This window comes from Polypterus senegalus, chromosome 2 (genome assembly GCF_016835505.1).
Source record: "Polypterus senegalus isolate Bchr_013 chromosome 2, ASM1683550v1, whole genome shotgun sequence".
Lineage (NCBI taxonomy): Eukaryota > Metazoa > Chordata > Cladistia > Polypteriformes > Polypteridae > Polypterus > Polypterus senegalus.
The window spans coordinates 69165107-69183875 of NC_053155.1; the positions used below are offsets into that span (position 1 = coordinate 69165107).

General features: G+C 35.2%; 1 protein-coding gene across 2 annotated transcripts in view; it reads right to left on the reverse strand.

Annotated features, from left to right (window-relative positions):
- slc9a2 (solute carrier family 9 member 2) overlaps positions 1-18769 on the reverse strand; it is a 97394-nt gene that overhangs the window by 10663 nt on the left and 67962 nt on the right. For both annotated transcript variants that reach the window (XM_039743899.1, XM_039743898.1), the window contains 7 exons: positions 15700-16163; positions 11555-11805; positions 11129-11346; positions 6514-6713; positions 5240-5329; positions 3208-3278; positions 1921-2085 (listed from right to left, as the gene is read on the reverse strand). In XM_039743899.1, the coding sequence (XP_039599833.1) occupies positions 1921-2085; positions 3208-3278; positions 5240-5329; positions 6514-6713; positions 11129-11346; positions 11555-11805; positions 15700-16080 (1376 nt within the window). In that variant the 5' untranslated portion in view covers positions 16081-16163. The remainder of the gene's footprint in view (positions 1-1920; positions 2086-3207; positions 3279-5239; positions 5330-6513; positions 6714-11128; positions 11347-11554; positions 11806-15699; positions 16164-18769) is intronic.

Here is an 18769-nt window from a genome sequence, read left to right on the forward strand (position 1 = left end):
ACACTTATTTTCTTTAAGTGTAATTCAAGAGCACCTAAAAATCATAATTATGCAAGAAGTTAGATATCTATTCAAATGTAACTTTATAGCAACACAGTGGAAAGCTTTACATATGATATTATCAAGTGGTCTCACAATTCATTATCCCGGAGAAGTAATATTGTTAAAATAGGTTCATAGGGTCAGTATCATCGCCTTCCTCTAAAAATCTGTAAATCTTTTTCAGTACATCCCACTATATATCAAATAATTGTTCATTAAAAAGTGAAAGAAATTATAATTTCTCTCCTTTTGATTACAAAGAGGCCACTGATTCCTTAGCTATCTAAGGCAGAGAATACTTAAGGCTACCAACATTCAATTCTAGTATTTAGCTGTAATTATATAGTGTACCTTATTATGAGGCTGTGGAAGGAATCAAATAGAAATAAACTTTTACCCACTACACACTTTAGAGACTAATTCCTTCCTTAACTCTGCATATCGGTTTAGCATTTTTTACTGCAAACTGGTTATAAAATTTAAGTGACTCTGTATATACTTAGATTATGATACCAGTGAAGGAGATGCTTTATGGCTATTCTGAATTTTCAGCATCCCAAAACTACACAGTATATATACTGTTGCTATTCAGATTTGTATATATTTGAATCCTTTCAACAACTATGCATAAGGTACAGTATAAATATTTCTTTTATTACATCCAAGTTATAGTGGTTGCTAAAAGAAACCTGACCAGCTTTCATAACCTTTTCTGACCATCTACTGTAGAAATTATACTTTCTAGCTGTGATAAGATACAGTTAGCATCTCCAAACTATACCAAGTATTTCCTGCTTGCTAAACAATCTGTTGTGAACACTTACACTCTAGTGCTAGCATGCCTTAATATTCAGCTCAGCTTGAAGTATTCTAACTACCTACCATAATAACATGGAAAGGGGCTCCATGTTTTACTTTAAATTAAGTTAATGAACAACAGCTCAGATTTTCAGTTGAGTCTAGCAAATATATATTATTATTGCCCTCAGTTAATTAGGACATGCTACTGTTTCTTATTTATTTGCATTTTGCTCGTTGTAAAAGTCAATAACCAACAAAAAATTTAATTAAAATGAGCTAGGGTTTGGTTGACAACTCTGCCAAATGTGCATTGGCTGTTTATTGCATAGTATATGTCTGGTGTCTGATCAGAGATTGAAGATCTGCTCAGAATGATTACACCTCTGTGAGTGGTAAGTACTCCAAAAATACAGAGCAACTTCATCTACCAAATAGCAAAGGACTATGCATTTTTAGCTCTTTTAATACTGATGAAAGCTCATAGTTACACAGGACAGGTCAGGACAATCAGAAGACACTGGTGCTTTGTAGGCATCACTTAAACCCCAACACAACATATAGCTGACTGCTCCTTGCTAGAGCACAACAGTTTTAGAGATGAGAAGGAGTTTGATTATTTATTATTTATCTTGTATATGGCAAGTCAGGAAAATAGACGAGTTGTTCCACTTTGAAGTAACAGAAGTTTATTGCCTAGCTGTGACTATATGGAGCATTTTTGTGTATCATAATTGTTGTTGCTGTTAGAATAGGCTCTAACATCAGCAACTCTGGGTTGGATTAATCTACAGATGGATGAATTGCATGAATTATTGTTAATTTCTTTGATGATTTTCTCCATAATATGTATGGTAATCAACATGCTTTAACAACAAGCAACAAGATGAGGCTTTGGATCAGTTATAAACAATATAGAAAGTTGCTTCTGATGGGCCGAATTCTTTTTGTTCTTACTTAACTTAAACTGATGTTGTTAATCTCTTTTCTCCATTAAAAAATATAACCATTTTATTCATGCCTTTTGGTTCAGGTTTTTACACAAAATACATTCAATAGCTAAACAGGGAAAGAACTTACTGTAGTGATGTAAGAGAAGGTGCAGCACTAATTTCACCTGCGGTTTCAAGTAACTCAAGAGCATTTTGCAGTTCAAGCTTTTTATAAAGAGAAACAATACTGGATTGAGGCTTGTTCTCCTTGATTAAAATCCGTCGTAAAAATTTGTCATTGAATTTTTTGAACCTAAACAAGAAAACATGTTTTGAGCAAAATTATTCCATGTGCAATATCAGTATAATCAACTGTTGAATAATTTAGACAAAAATGAAAGCAAATAGCATTTTATACTATACAAGATAAAACTAAAATGTTCATCTAAAATATGTGATTACTACTGCATTTGAATCAATATCATTTTATAATCCAAGCTGGAACGATGTAAATATGCAAAATATATATGAGACAATGGACCACTATAAGAGGACCCAGGATATTCTGGTGAAATTATAAATATTTCAGTGATTGTCTGGGAATTCTCCAGCAGGTCCTAGAAACTTTTCAGGAACAAGGAGGTCTAATCACTCTTGTTTAGTCTGTCATCCTATTCAGGACAAACCATAGAAAATATGAGATGAGATCAGAATATAGGCACTGTAGAAATTAAACTGATATTCCTTTGCATTGGGATTATTAATACTTTTGTTGTCATTATCACTTAAATAAATTAAAACTTAAGGTGATTTAAAACACACAATAATATGTCTCCTAAAGATTCTATTCACCTGATATCTCCAAAATAATATCAGGTCACATTTTGAAAGATTCTAAAGTCCTACTTTCTGCCACAATACTTGGTAATTTATTCCATGTGTCTTTCTAACACTTATGCGATATTTACCCTTAACCAGTTTCCACCTGTGTTATTGAATTTATTTTAAACTATCAGCTTGGATCAATTGTACCAATTCTTGTCTTCATTTTAAAAACTTCCATCATGTCTCCTTTTAATCTCTGTAGCTTTTTTGTAATGTACTACAACTGCTTCATTAGCAATCACATAATTAATGCATGATCAGAGAGTCTCCAAAGTTTTTTCTTAATGTATACCATATAAAAGGGCACTTCAGGAGATGAACTAACACATAAGTAATAGGCTTCAATTGTGTCAACATGTGGTGGCTTTACAGGTTCAAGAAGCTGATTTCAGCTTTCCTGCTGCTGTCTGTATTGAGTTTGCATGTTCTCCTAATATCATCACTGGTTTCCTCATGACAGTCCTCATTTCTCCCACTTCCTAAAGATGTCTTAGGATAATATACAACTATACATTTCCTAAAGTAAGCAATATACAGTAAGAATGTTTACTTGTCTTTCCAGTAGTAATGGCTCCATTGTCCACACAGATCTTCAATACCTGCTATTGCATGTTCCATGAGCTATATTAAACAAAAACAAAAAATAAAATATCATGTGAGACAAACTATTTTAAATAATATTTTTCCATGCATTATCTCCTAAAAGAAGAGAAAAGATTTGATTCATGCTATCAGACAATTTATATGAGTTCAAATAAGCCATCTTCTCCTTCTTCTTTCGGCTACTCCCGTTAGGGGTTGTCACAGCAGATCATCTTCTTCCATATCTTTCTGTCCTCTGCATTTTGTTCTGTTACACCCATCACCTGCATGTTCTCTCTCACCACATCCATAAACCTTCTCTTAGGCCTTCCTCTTTTTCTCTTGCCTGGCAGCTCCATTCTTAGCATCCTTCTTCTAATATACTCAACATCTCTTCTCTGCCCATGTCCAAACCAACGCAATCTCGCCTCTCTGACTTTGTCTCCCAACTGTCCAACTTTAGTATTTTAACTCCTCCACCTTTGCCAAATCTATTCCCTGAATCCTCACCATTCCACTGACCTCCCTCCCATTCACACACATGTATTCTGTTAAAAATGTGAGTTCAAATAAACCATCAGAGATGTTAAAAACATTAAAAACTATGCACAGGTGTTCTGAGATTGAAATAAACTTATATTTCCCCTTTTATAGGATATAACTTCTTCTGTGGGTGTCTCCAGTAAGCAGAGATTAACCATCTTCAGGCCTGGTACTTTCTTCTTACTCCCTATCTCTCCTTCTCATTTTGACAAAGTAAAAAGTAACAAAAACAGAATGCATTATTTATCTTGGAAAGCATCTTTCTGAACACATGGTGTATAGAAGACAGGGGTCACACAGCAAAGACAAGTTAACTGTTAAAAATTTTGTATACAAGGGTAGCTTTTTGCTATTCAGTAACTGAAGTGTTTGGTGTGTTTCTGTGACAGGATATAGGTGTTGTGTTTGAGAGGAAGGAAGAGAAGAAAGGAATAAAATAAAGGAGAGGGCATGTTTCATGTTTGAGTATTATAATGGTGTCTCGTGTGTATCTTTACCCTGCCATAAATGTGTTATCCCAGGCTGAACTAACAAATTAATTTTACTTGCCCAAAATACTTTAGACTACTTTATTTACAGAATTCAATCACAATTTTATGATGCACTGCTCTATTAAATACCATTTGCTTGGCCACTTGAAATTCAAAACCTTTACTGTGGGACTTTCATACCTGCAGACCACTTTCTTATGATAAGTACCAGATCTAAGTAACGATATTCACTCTTTTGATAGTTTGATAATTCCCTTTTTGCGATACAGAACATCTGCCATGCACCACCTGTTGTTTTGGCCTAACAACGGAAAGAAATACCTCTTCATTACAATCAATGCAACAGATTTTTTTAAGTGGCTAAAAACCCACCTTCTGATATTTCATTTAACTGTTAAGTCCTGAAATCTGTAAGCTTTCAGTGAAGATTGATGTGATTGGCTCCTTTCTCCTTTCTCCTTTTGTAAAACATATAGCATGTCAATCATGTCTTTACTAAACCTCGTTTTTGATTGTAGGGCTCAACCCAATTCCATTAAATTGGACAAAGGCCAGATGGAGCACCAGTCCATTAAAGCACACATACATGCTTTCACTCATACTTGTTCATACCAGTCAACCTAACATGCAAGATATTGTGGAAAAGAACAACCTGTCTTATTACTTCTAATCATTGTTTAGAATAGATATAACAATAGTACTTCAAAATTTAACGTATTATTTTACTCATGATTTTCAATAATTTGTGAAAGACTATATATCATTATCAGTATTCCTTTACTGTAAGAAATTATTTGAGGATAGTACTTATTTCTTAGCATACATGTTCACACACTTACTGTTTCTAATTCACCTTTAATTAAATCTTCTGCCAAATAAATCTCCTATAAGGGTGTGTTTTTTGGGATTAAATAATTCCTGTAAGGTTCAGTAAAAAATGAAAATAGAAATAAGAAATGCACTAACCCGAGTATGAATTTCCACATTTATATTCATCTCCTTTTTATTTGTCCTTCTTATATTCAAGTACTTCACCAATGGACGAAATGTTATTCCCTGAATATAAAAGACATATATTTCTAGATACATTTAATATACATATAAAGTGTATTACTAAGCAGAATGCCCACACTGAAGTATAACAATTAATATAATATTTTGGTTTGGGATTTATTGTGAACAGCATAATCAAAAGCATTCCTAATCATTAAGCAGCACAAGAAACATATTTCTGGCGATTTTAAATTAAAAATTCAAACATAATATTCTCAAACCCATTTAATCCAATTCAGTGTTGCAGGAGACTAGAACTTATACCAGCAGCATCCAGTACTGGGCAGGAACCAATCTGTTCAGATTTATTTGTCTAATCTAGAATGGAAAATAAACTTAACGCATTTTTATTTGGCATTGGCAATGAATCCCTTTCTGTCTCTATGCTGTCAGGTACCAAGCAAAGTTGCAACGTGCTGCAACCTATTCTGACAGCATCAGAAATAAGACAAAGGACCAACATATGATGCCATGGCAGCTCATCTCAGTTCTAACTCATACACACCCAACCATGCTTCTGTTTAGCCAGTCTGGAAAGGCCAATTAATCTAATATACACACTATAAGATGAAGATTGGGTATCAAAAGAAATGTTGTGGGGCTCAAAGAGAAATTGCAAACTGCACTCAGTAACCAAATTAAACCAATACCCCTGGAGTGTGAGGTAGCAGCACTGCTAACCACTGTAACAAAATGGCAGGTATAAAATAGTCAAGCTTATTTTATAAAAGGACAATTCATTGGCGAATGCTGCACAAAGAAGTGGTGCAGTGGTTTGCCATCTTGCGTTACAGTTCCAGAGTGATGGATCCAAATCTTGGCACCATCTGTATATTGTTTGATAGTCTTCCCATTTACATTCACATTCCAAAGATATTCAGGTTAGGTTCATTGCTAAGTCTAAGTTGGCCCTATACAGGTGGATATGCCCTCCACTGAACTTACACCCTGTCTAAGGTTAATTCCTGCTTTATGCCTGTTGTTCTGGTATACATTCGCACTCTCTTGACTCCAAATTTGATGAAGTGGGTTAAAAATAATGAATGTCATTCAAAACCACATTACATTTTGGTATATATTGTTATATATGCTGTCAGCCCATTTGACCACTTAACTTACAAGTACCACTCAAAAAATCCCTTTTATAAAATGTGAATTTCATTTTTTTTCTGAGCAGTGCTTGATACCTGCACGAAGACTGTAAATATTATGACAGCAGTGCTGGCAGTTACAAAGAGCGTCCTTCGATTGAAATTCTGTGGCAACAAAAATACGAGGGAAAAACAAATGGCTCCACGTAATCCTCCATATGCAAGACTAAACTGGTCTTTAAGATTGAATGGAATTGTACGAAACTGGTTAATGATCTGTGTCAGGACAAGTACCCCTGTAAAATAAAGAAATAAAAATGAATTTTATTGAAGCTAGAAAGGTTGAATAAAGGGAAACAGTGTTATGTAACAAGACACATTACAATTCATGACATTTTTAAATAGGTCCCTCTTTCTTTAACAGAACATTTTGTGACTTTTTGTGAATTAGAACTCTCATTACATTTAATACCTAATTATTGAAAGTATTCCAAAGACATGAAGGTTAGGATTACTGATTGGTCTAAATTAGTTCTGTGTAGCTATCTACATTAAATGTGGCCTTCAATGGACTGGCCCCTTGTCCACTGTAGGATAAAGTGGGCATTGCCCATTCTGTTAGGTTTTAGTGGCACACCAGGCCTGTTAAGACAGCAAATTTAAAAGGGGTGTAGACATCCAGCTACACCAAACCTCCATGTATATTTCAAAGTAAGGTACTGAACCCTTTGTACCAGGATCAGCCTATACTTCGTCTGAACACAAAGGTGTAAATCAGACTTGAACTGACATCTTTGCAGAGGCGTCTTTGTGGAGACTGTTTCAGGCTAAAAGGATTGAAGTAGAGACCCAAGAACAAAGAACAGCTACAATTCAACAAATAAGAAATCTGATAGACAACATAACACGCCAATGAGAAGGCACTGACTTCATAACTAAAAATGATTTCTAAATTCTTGTGCCAGAAAAAGCTTTTCCCAGTAAGTTGTAGAAAACACAACACATAGCGAGTTGATTAAAAGCACAGCACAACATGGACAAAGGACCATGTCACAAAGAGAAAGAGTGAATTCCAACACAAGAAGGATCTTCCAGTTGAACCCAGAATAACAATAAAAGCATTTTTGGAAGCATTATTATAAGGGTAGAGGTTAACCTCTGCATTCTCCTTTCTACTGCAAATCAATACTATTCATCTTTCAACTTTACTTTTTCCTCAAGACCATATTTTCATTTGACTTTCAGTCATGAGAGAGTAAAGAGTAGATGATCAGAATTTTAACAAAATTAGAATATCTACCTAGGTAGCATTTACAGCTGAATTAGAGTCCAGTTCTCATTAACCTTGTTTTAGAAAAAAGGAAAGCAAGTTTGATAGAAAACCTGAAAAAACCTTAAAAGTTTATACTATAGGTATATCAAAAGGTAATTAATTCATCCATCTATTTCCTGTACTAACTCTTGACCATATGGTGCCTAAGTCCATCCTGGCAGTTATGTGGCACAAAACAGCCCTTGAATCTGGAATCCTGGACTAACCCTGGGTGGGATGAGAGTCCTCTCACACACCAACACTTAGACCTTTATAGAAACATCAACAGTATTGTATTGTAACAATGTAAAACTACAGTATTGCTGTACTTGAGTATTGCATTTTTTGTCTGTTTCCACTTTTTATTCTCTACATTTTCAAAACACAAATGACTACTTGTCCTAATTTAGGATCATTCGCTTTAGGAAAATTTGTGTGTATGAACAGTCTAGGATGACTGCTAAATGTACATCTTGCCTGAAGAAGGGGCCTGAGTTGCCTCCAATGCTTACATATTGTAATCTTTTTAGTTAGCCAATACAAAGTGCCATTTTGCTTGACTTTTCACTACATTCATAATGGCTAACACGGTACAACACCCTAGTATTAAAATATTTGGAAAGAATCTGAAAAGAAGAAAGTGAAAGACAGAGAGTTATGATTTGTCTTCAGGCTACAAATCAATTGGATGGTATCCTTGGAAAGAAAAAATATGCTATATAAGGGTGACCTCACAAGGCAGAATGAAAACACTAACAAGCCATAAAAATAAATAATATCTGGTATTTGCAAGGATTGCTTTATAATTGAGGTAGTCTCAATAATCCTTCACAAATAAAGCCAGTGTACAGCTGAAAGGCTTCATAGCCTTCTTTATTTAGCATGGCTTTTACACACATACATGTTTGTATGTACCACTAAATGAAAAAGTTGCCATTCCTAGTGTTTCATTACAAGATATGATTCACTGAAATTGCTCCTACCAACCAACAGGCAAGTAATTTTAAAGAAAAGGTCATAGATAGACCTTGTGTTGTTGTCACAGCAGACTTTATTATTTTCTCACACTGTATATCCAGGTGCTGCATTTAGGGCATGACTCGTGCACTGAAATGTAGATTCTGCACTTTTTCTGCTCATTGCAGTCTATAATACTATATATTTCTAAGATTAATTATAACACCAAACATCTTTACACATACGAAAACTATAAGACCCTTTTTTCAATTTTTTTTAAAAAGATTGAATTATAAACTCCAAAGGATTTTTAGTCTTTTAGTTGCAAGTGTTTATGTCGTCATGGAGTTTAGCAGTTTAGCACATAATTTAAATTTTAGTATGTCCTAATAAGTCTTATACAAGTTACTGTTTGTGTTAATTAAGCCAATTAAGAGTGTGAAATTAACACATTTATTAAACATATGGTGATATTTGCTAATTTATTCAACATAAATGCACCTCTGTCCATGGTTGATTCCTGCCTTGATGTGCTACTTGTCATTGGAATGAGCATGTTTGAAAATAATTAAGTGAATGTTTAAGATGGGCCAGTGGTCCAAATGGGAGTTTTGCAAAGGGAACATATAAACTCTTGCAGATATTATTTACCTGGGACAGTGACATGTCTTTTACCTGTTGTTTCCAAATCAGAAACATCTTGTAACTTAACACTATAATAATTCAGACCATATTTACTAAGAACTGTCTGATATAAATCCCTAAATACTACATTCATTGACGAAAAGTGTGCTTCATCAGTATTGTTCTGCATATTTTGTTTCTAGAGAGCATCCATCTAGGTTTTTTAAACCTCTTAACCCAATTTCAGCCTCAGAACACCAATGGTTGCAAGGCAGAATCCAACCTTAAACAGGATAATAGACTATAATGGGGTACTTAAAAAGCTCCCCCAAATATGTGGAGGACATGCAACTTGCTGTACATATAGACAGAAAGCAAACCAAGATTTAAACCCAAGACTCTGGAGCTTTGAGGCAGCAGTGATAACAGGTGTACTATCCATCGTACAAAAAATACAGTCAATTCTAAAGAGTAAAATAAAAATACCTAGAATTTACTTAAAATTAATATATGCAATTAACATTGTCTAGTCAGATGACAACTGGTAAAAAAAAGACCTTCATTAGTATTCCCTCCAGCACTGCTGTAGAATTAACTTTGTGCTAAATGTGCTTCACAGCATGACCAGAGTATCCTGTGGAGGTCTGCTAAAAGACCCTGCTTTCTACCACTATGCTGTTATCAGAATTTCACCACAAAGTGGAATAATTCTTAAGGACTCTTAGCTATCCCTTAAGAATATAAGTTTGTGTACTATACACATGTCCAAATGATACTCAACACAAATTTAGACTGGAGAAATATTGTGGAACTAATATGCTGCAGGTTAATGAGAAACATAAACATTCAATGGTAACAGATGATTTTTAAAAAATGCTTTTAATGAAAACTGTTCACACCTAGACTTTACATAGATGAATACTATTAGTGTACTCATTGGTAAAACTTTATAAATCAGCACGACAGCAAGACAGAACTATCTGACTTTTGTCAGAGGTGGCTGGGGTGGCGACCCGGCTGGGACACCCAGAAGGACCGGAGGAGGGCTTGCGCCTTCCCCAGACCATCTGGGGGCGACCGCCCTGGTTCCTTTGGGGGCCATGGGTACAAAGCTCCACCCTGTAGGGGCCCATGGTCGCTGGGGGGAAGAGGAGCAGGGACACCCAGAGTGCTTCCGGGGATGCAGCCAGCATGGAGCACATCCGGGTGATAATAAAAGGGGCCGCCTCCCTTCGTTCAGCGCCAGAGTTGGGAGTGGAGTGGACTGAGCTGGAGAAGAGAGAAGGAGGCGGTCTGAAGAAAGGCATTGCATGGCCAGGACTTTGGAGACTTTGGAGGTTTGTGGTGCATCTTGAACTGTATATTGTGTAAATAAACGTGTTTGTGGGTGACATGAACGTGTCTGCCTGTCTGTGTCCGGGCCAGCCTCCACACTTTCTATGAATGATTCCAGTTAATGCTTGGGAGTGTCCTTTAAGCAAAAAAACGATGTCTTCTTACAAATGCAGTCCCATTTAGGGATCAAAAGACTATGTTGTTGATCCATATCTGTCATGTGAGTAATAGAGTACCATGAGACACCATGCAGCAAATAATCATCTGTACTTAATAACCAAAAAAGTGCTTATCCATCCATTCTCCTATTTATCCTTTATCAAATAAACTTAATCCAGTTTAAGGTCTCAGGGCAAAACAAAATTTTACATATTTTGAAACATAGAGAAAATCCAAATTGTATGTGTAATGTAAGATATTTATTAGAAAAATAGATAATTTAAAGATTTATAGTCATATGGAAATATGTCCTTATTTCCTTACCTAGTCCACGCCAAATGAAACAGAATAAAATTGTGAAGCAAATGTAGGCCCAGTTCCACTCATGGTCACTGGTTACTGTTGAAATACCCAGGAATAAAAAAATAAGGGTCTCACTGACACTGCTCCACATTTTCAAAAAGTGTTTAATGGTAGTGCAAGACCTTTGGGAAACATTTTCTTCCACGTAGTACTTCATAGTCAGAGCACAACTAATAATGCTGAAAGGATAAGAATATGTAAGCACAAACATTTATAGATAAAAAAATAAACACATTTAGAAAAAATGTGTATCATCTTTTATTTGTATTTTTAAATATTTTTGCTTACAGTTGCAGAAATAGCTTTAAATAAGAACATTAGCAATAAAATAAATTACATTCAGAAATGTTAGCTCCACACGTTAGACTGATTATCTACAGTACTTACGCCATGATTCCAGAAAGCTGGAAGCATTCAGCTGTCAAGTAAGCCAGGTAACTATACATAAAAACAAAAAGAGGCTCAATTTCTCTGGTGTTTTTGGTAAATCTTGTAGTAAAAGCAGCTGCAAATCCAAACAGAAATCCAAACACCATTCCGCCAATGCCCACCACAAAGAATCCAACTACTCCCAGCACAACATCCACTGTGTCAACTTCATTCATTTCTGAAATATATGTGAACATGTTGTACAATACCTAGGAGGAAAGGGACAAAATTTTACAACAAACAAATGTGAATGACAAAAATACCTGAATGTCAAAGAGGAAAGTTATTCAATAAGCGAAAGAAGGTAAGCCTCTTCTGATGCAGTGTGATGTATAAATATAAAACATCCACATGTGGATTTCCATTTATTATAACTTTTAAATCAGTTTGGAAAATTGTCCTTTTCTCATCTAAATTATAGATTTTATATCCCAGTATTTATTCAAAATTGAATCATTTATATTTATCCAAATTTAGTCCTTAGCAAGACTGACTCTTTTTTTGCATCCACCATATTATGAGATTGAAGTTGATCATCACTAGGTTTCAAAGTGCATTTAGTGTAGTCTTTTAAATTCAGACTTAACATCTGGTCATTTGTAGGGTCTTACCCTTTTTATTTCCATTTCATTTTTCACTTTCTTAAAATATCAGAGATATCAGATCTATGGCTTCCAAACTGACTAATTTACTACAGCCAGTTAGTACAGAAATAAAATGTAACTCAGCCTTGACATGTGTATACTATTCCCAGCTAAAGCTTGCAATTTTATCCATAAGTGTAAACCCTTAACATGTCTCTTTTAGCGTCTTTACAAAACATAATGTTTGCTTTTATGAGCTCTACAATTGTGCTTTATCTGCTGACAAATACCTGATATTTTTAAGAAGTCAAAGGGGAATTCTCACTCGTTTTTAATTTAATACAATGCCTTTGTGTGATTCTTATAAATGAAATTGGATTTTTGATGAGTATGATGGCAAAAATGAGGCAGAAAAACCAAGTTCATGATTGTTTTAGAGTTAGTTTTTCTTTTTTGGTGATTTTATTGTAAAATGGATCATTTTGCATGGTTGGCATCTCTCCCATTGAATTGCTCCCAATTGTACACAAATGTATGCACAGAAAAAAAACTACTATCTTCCCAGTTTAGAACTCCTTTTTATTCAAGTGACTATTCAGTAGAAATCTTGTAATAGGCTCACTTCAGATGGGCCTCATTTTACCTTCTGTTATTGTAGTTTGCCCCCTATGACCAAATGCTTTCTCACCCTAATGATCACATGTATCAGAACTGACACCAGGATTTATTTTAGTTGATGCTCTTGTCAAGAGTAACTCCCACTCCAGAACCAAAATTCAAACTCATCTACTGCCCTTCACATGGAAAGCACAAAATAATGGTCTTTGCCATTTAAGTTAATTATTTCTGTTTTAAACTTAATTTAAAGTGAGGAAGCGTTAAGCGCATGCATAGTATGCATCAAGTAACAAAAACTGAATAAAAGTTATAGGTATACATTTAATACTGCATGTGCTGTGGGGTAAATTTAATCCACCCAGTTTCAGATCACATAGAGTTTGTGACTATCATGGCAGCCCTGGACGTAAGGCAAGAAGCAAAAGTGGTAGACTATAAACTGGTCCTTGGGAGGGCACAATTACAAAGTCAAACAGGCAAGTGTGCCACTTGCAATTCAATAACAGAAATCTATCAATAACGTATCTGTTTAGTTTTAATCAGTTATTTCCTTTAGAAATTTTGAAACAGTGTGATCTGGGGGCACAGCGACAATTAAATACCTCAGGTCTTTGGGGACTCACATTGGGATGGAAAAGGGGATGGATATTTTTCAGACAGTCAAATAAAAGTATTTTCTTTTCCAATTCTGTTGACTAAAGTTTGACTTGGGTTTGTGACTTTATTTAAAATTGTTAGAAGGTTGTTATTAATATGTTAACAATGAGTCTTGCTAACCACTAATATAGATTTAAAAAAAGTTTTACTGGAGCTCATATTCTATTGTACCCAATGCCAGAATTGACATCTTAGACATCCTATGGAATAACAAAAGCTTAAAATAAGGAGCAGTAAAAGCTGCAGAATAAAATGAATAGCCTTTAACACTGCTTTGTGTTATCATCCTGATCTGGAATGGAGTCGTAATGAATGTTGCAATATTCTTTTTCTCTTTGTTCAAAAAATGGATTTATTTTGATTAAAATTATGAGTTTCATATTTCATATGTTGAACAAGATGAAACCTCAGTAAATAGAACACAAGAAGAAAAGTGTCAAAAGTAGTTTCAGTTGTCAAATTTCACTTTCACGAAGGTTCATGTATGGTACTTAAGACTTAATAACAAATCCTGGCGAGTGAAATTTACAGTCTTTTATACAAATGAAGAAAAAGTAACACAAACGTAATGCATTGTTTTTGTACATTACATTTTTTACATATAGGTATTATAGTTTTTTTTTCTTCAAAAACAGACCATTCAATCCAACTTTGCTCTTCAGTTTGTATTTATTTATCATTTACAAAATATGGTTCCTGAATTTTTTCCAATATACTAAAGATATAAAAGCTTAATTGATTGTTACGAGTAAATGAAGGTGTATGATTTGTAATGAGCTGGCACAGGTTTGGTCACTGCTTTGAATTCAGTGTTTGCTGGGATAGTTAAAATAAGCAGGTTTACACAATGGATGGACAGGTGGACGGAATAAACTGTTATAAAGATTTTTTTTGTTTTCTTTCAAATTATAGTTGATTTACAATGTAGGTATAAGAATATATTTACAAAAACAGTGTTTGTTCAGAATGTACTGAACTACTGCTCTTGTGAATTGGCAGGTCTTGTTGGATACTCTTTATAAACAGGGTCACATGTAGAGAATCTTGGGAAAGAAAACCACTCTGTATAGAAACTGTTTACAAAATTGGATGGACACCTGGCTGAGTGAATATTATATTTGGTTAATAGCAGGTGAAGATATCAGCATTGGAAATTGGTTTTATCCCCATTTTTGGAAAGTTCACTCAGTATATCATGTTATTCTTGTCCTATCTGCCTTTCCGTGTATGTCAATTTCAGGTTTCACTGTGTATTGTCGAGGTTCATAAAATGGCTGCCTTCTCTGTTCTACTTTCTATTTACTAACACTTTGTATCTCTTTGAACCCTAGAGTTATTTAAATGCTATTGCTGCCTGAACTCAAACCACTGTTACTGTGGCATATTTAATTTTTCATAGGTCATTTAATCTTAATTTTATATCTCTTTAGACAATAAGTCCCAACATGTGACATGCTTACAAACCAAACAAGGAAACAAAAACAACTCATTAGAATAAGGGGAGTGAGAATATAATTTTTGACACAAATAAATCAATGAGAAATTGTTAAGGGTTAAAATGACTCTACTTATAAGATGTGAAAAACATTCCAATCACATCTACACAGTAAATGGGCTCATTATGCTTTTTTACTTTTTTACAGTTGTCTAGAATTGCCAGTGTGAGGGTTCATGTGAAATGATTTTACAATTCAGTTTCCACTGAGCACTCATTAAGTGGCTCTATTTATGTTTTGGCAATCATGATTGTGAAGCATTTGTCGATGCGTAAGGAGGAGGACAAACTAGTCAAGTGGTGGCAAGAGAGCCATATACTATATGACATGTCTTCTGAGAAATATTGTGATCACTTCTTCAAATAATAAAAATTCTCCTGCAGTTACATACTCCCAATGGCATTGCATGTTTGTACTATTACTACATTAACATTAAGTAATATCATAAGATACAGTGAATAAAGTGAATGCTGAGAGCAAACTTATCCTACTGTAGAAAAGAGATACAGCTAAATATCACATTATTCCCCACAGTGTCAAATTGCAAGGACACCATGGCCTCACCACTCAGTTGCACACGATCATTCAAAAAGCCTCCATCCTTTCATGAGCCCATAAAATCACATTTTGCCTTCAATTGCCTCTCAGTATAAATGACACATTAACTGTGAGATGGCACTTGAATTCTCTAATGCATAAAAAAATCATATAGTGTATGATGACCCATTTTGAAACTTCTCCAACTTACCACGGTGATAGCATCATTAAAAAGGGACTCTCCGAATACTACAATATAAAGCTGCTCATTGACACTAATTTCTTCAAACACAGTCAGGACAGCCACTGGGTCCACTGCTGAAATGATAGCTCCAAAAAGTAGATTCTCCTGCAAGTTGATATCTTTCAGACCAAAAGCTTCAATCTGACAGATGGCAAACAGTGAGATTCCAATACCAACAGAGTTCCAGAGTGTCCCCACAATTGAAAACCAAAGGACTGTGCCTGCATTTTCAAAAAATGGACGAGTGGGCATAAAATAGCCTGCATCTAGTACAATGGGGGGAAGCATGTAGAGGAAAAAGACATTAGTGGTCAGAACTGCAGGAGATTTCTCATGAACAGAAAACATTATGCCTCCAACGATTAATCCAATGGTAATTAAAAGGCAGCTTTCTGGAATCCATATGGTTACTTTGTGATAAATATGGAAACCTAAGGAAGAAAAGAAACAGTTTAAAGTAAAATAAAAAATAATGATGGTTATATGCTCAGTTTAATTGGCTCCAGCAGACTCCCGTGACCCTGTAGTTAGGATATAGCTGGTTGGATAATGGATGGATGAATATACTCAGTTTAGCAAAATGACACACAGATAAAGGAGGCAGAACAGTTAAATATTTGTTATTTAAAAATCCTAAAACCATAGCAGGAGTTGAGAATATACCATTAAGTCCATCGTAACTCAACAATCCACATTCGCTTGACTTTTTAAAAATATTCCTAATATTTCATTGTCTACAAAGTAATACTGGATGAGTATCCTTAATCAAAAAAATCTGGGTCTGGAAGTATTTTGTATTTCAGATATTGTTTGATTTTTGGATTATTTGTGTATTTTGCATATTTGCATCTTCTTTTTTTCCAGTCCGTGCAATTTAAACCACAGGGGTTTCAGGGAGAAAGCAAAAGAAACTGAAGAAAAGAGCTGATGCTGTGAGAAAATAAAAACGTAAAATACCTGTTATCCATTCAGATTCTCAGTAGCTCAAGGTAACAAGCTTAATGATTAATTTGTGCATTGTAATGAGCACAATAGTTGAAGATAGGGACAGAAACACACTTGTAGACCACTGCAACTACTTGACTCCAACATTTGAGAATTGTTTCTGCCTCCTATGATATCTTTCTGTCAGTTCACTATTGCATCACTACATGGTATAACAACATCAAACAGAGTTTAGATAAGCATTGTGGTCTATGTATATACTGTGTGTTTAAGCACTACAGCTATAGTCTGGCAGGGCATGTTTGCATTTCCAATTACAGTAATCCCTCCTCGATCGTGGGGGTTGCGTTCCAGAACCCCCCACAATAGGTGAAAATCCGCAAAGTAGAAACCATATGTTTGTATGGTTATTTTTATATATTTTAAGCCCTTATAAACTCTCCCACACTGTTAACATTATTAGAGCCCTCTAAACATGAAATAACACCCTTTAGTCAAAAGTTTAAACTGTGCTCCATGACAAGACAGATATGACAGTTCTTTCTCACAATTAAAAGAATGCAAACATATCTTCTCTTCAAAGGAGTGCCGTCAGGAGCAGAGAATGTCAGAGAGAGAGAGCGTGACAGAAAAGCAAACAATAAAAAAATCAATACGTGCTTTTGGGCTTTTTAGTATGCTCACCGCAATAAAGCAGCCGCAAAGAAGGGATCAATGTGAAGGTAGTCTTTCAGCATTTTCTAGAGTAGCGTCCGTAGGCAAACAGCCTCTGTGCAAACAGCCCCTCTGCTCACACCCCCTCCGTCAGGCGCAGAGAATGTCAGAGTGTGAGAGAGACCGAGAAAAGCAAACAATCAAGCACCGCTCGGGAAGCACATCGTATATCATTGAGGAGTTTTATTTAATACGTAATACATGCTCTGATTGAGTAGCTTCTAAGCCATCCGCCAATAGCGTCCCTTGTATTAAATCAACTGGGCAAACAAACTGAGGAAGCATGTACCATAAATTAAAAGCCCCATTGTCTGCAGAAATCCAAAAACCAGCGAAAAATCCATGCTATATAATTAGATATGCTTACATTTAAAATCCGCGATGGAGTGAAGCCGCAAAAGTCGAAGCGCGATATAGCGAGAGATCACTGTAGATAGTAGTGTTAACTTACTTTAATTACTTTAGGCATGCAGTTCAAAGGTGGATGTTTTGCCACCTCATCTAGGCTCCTATTGATGTTGTTAGGCACATTTACTAATTTGAAGTGTTTTTAGTATTGAAATCTACTCTGGCTCTTCATTGTCTTCTCTCTTAAAGGCAGTCCTTTTCACTTCCTTTTGACAGTGTGTGACGCATCATTTACTTCTAATATGTATGTTACAATTCATACTTTCATATTTTTCAGCATACAGTACCTGACAATTCTTTCAAGCTTATATCAACTATGACACTATACTCATAACTGAACAACGGCTTCAGTTCCATATTTTGGAGCATTTCAGATTTGGAATTTCAGATTAGGAATGCTCATCCTGTGCTGCCTACTAGCTTAATAGGTTAAATTAATTGTTGTATCTGTGGTTTTCTACAAAAAATATATACATGTCTGTTTGAAATTTTCTTGTTGAAAAGTTTATTTCAAAGCAATAGTTTGCATCTATGTTACTAATTTCCTTCTTTACTTTTAAACACTTATCTCATGTCACATTTTCATCTCCCTTTGGTGAGAATGGGAAATTTTAACTCCTTCAATCTTTCCTCTTAGTTTATAACCCAAAGTCTTGGAAAAAGTCTAGTTGCTCTTCTCTGGATTTTCTGTAGTGTAGCTATGCCCTTTTTTTAACATGGAGACTTGTAGATGTGTGGGCCAAATCAGTTTTTGCCAGCATGCAAGTAAAAGCATTCATAATGCCAGAAATATATTTTCATTATTTTAATAGACAACACATTTTGCTAGCACAAGGACTTGTCGCCCATAACACCTCTCAGCCCCTCTATAACCAGTAAACTAGTGCTGTGGTGCTACAAAATATTCAACACTTCATTTGCTGATAGAGACATATAATGATTTCCTCACAGATGTTCACTCTAGTGGTAT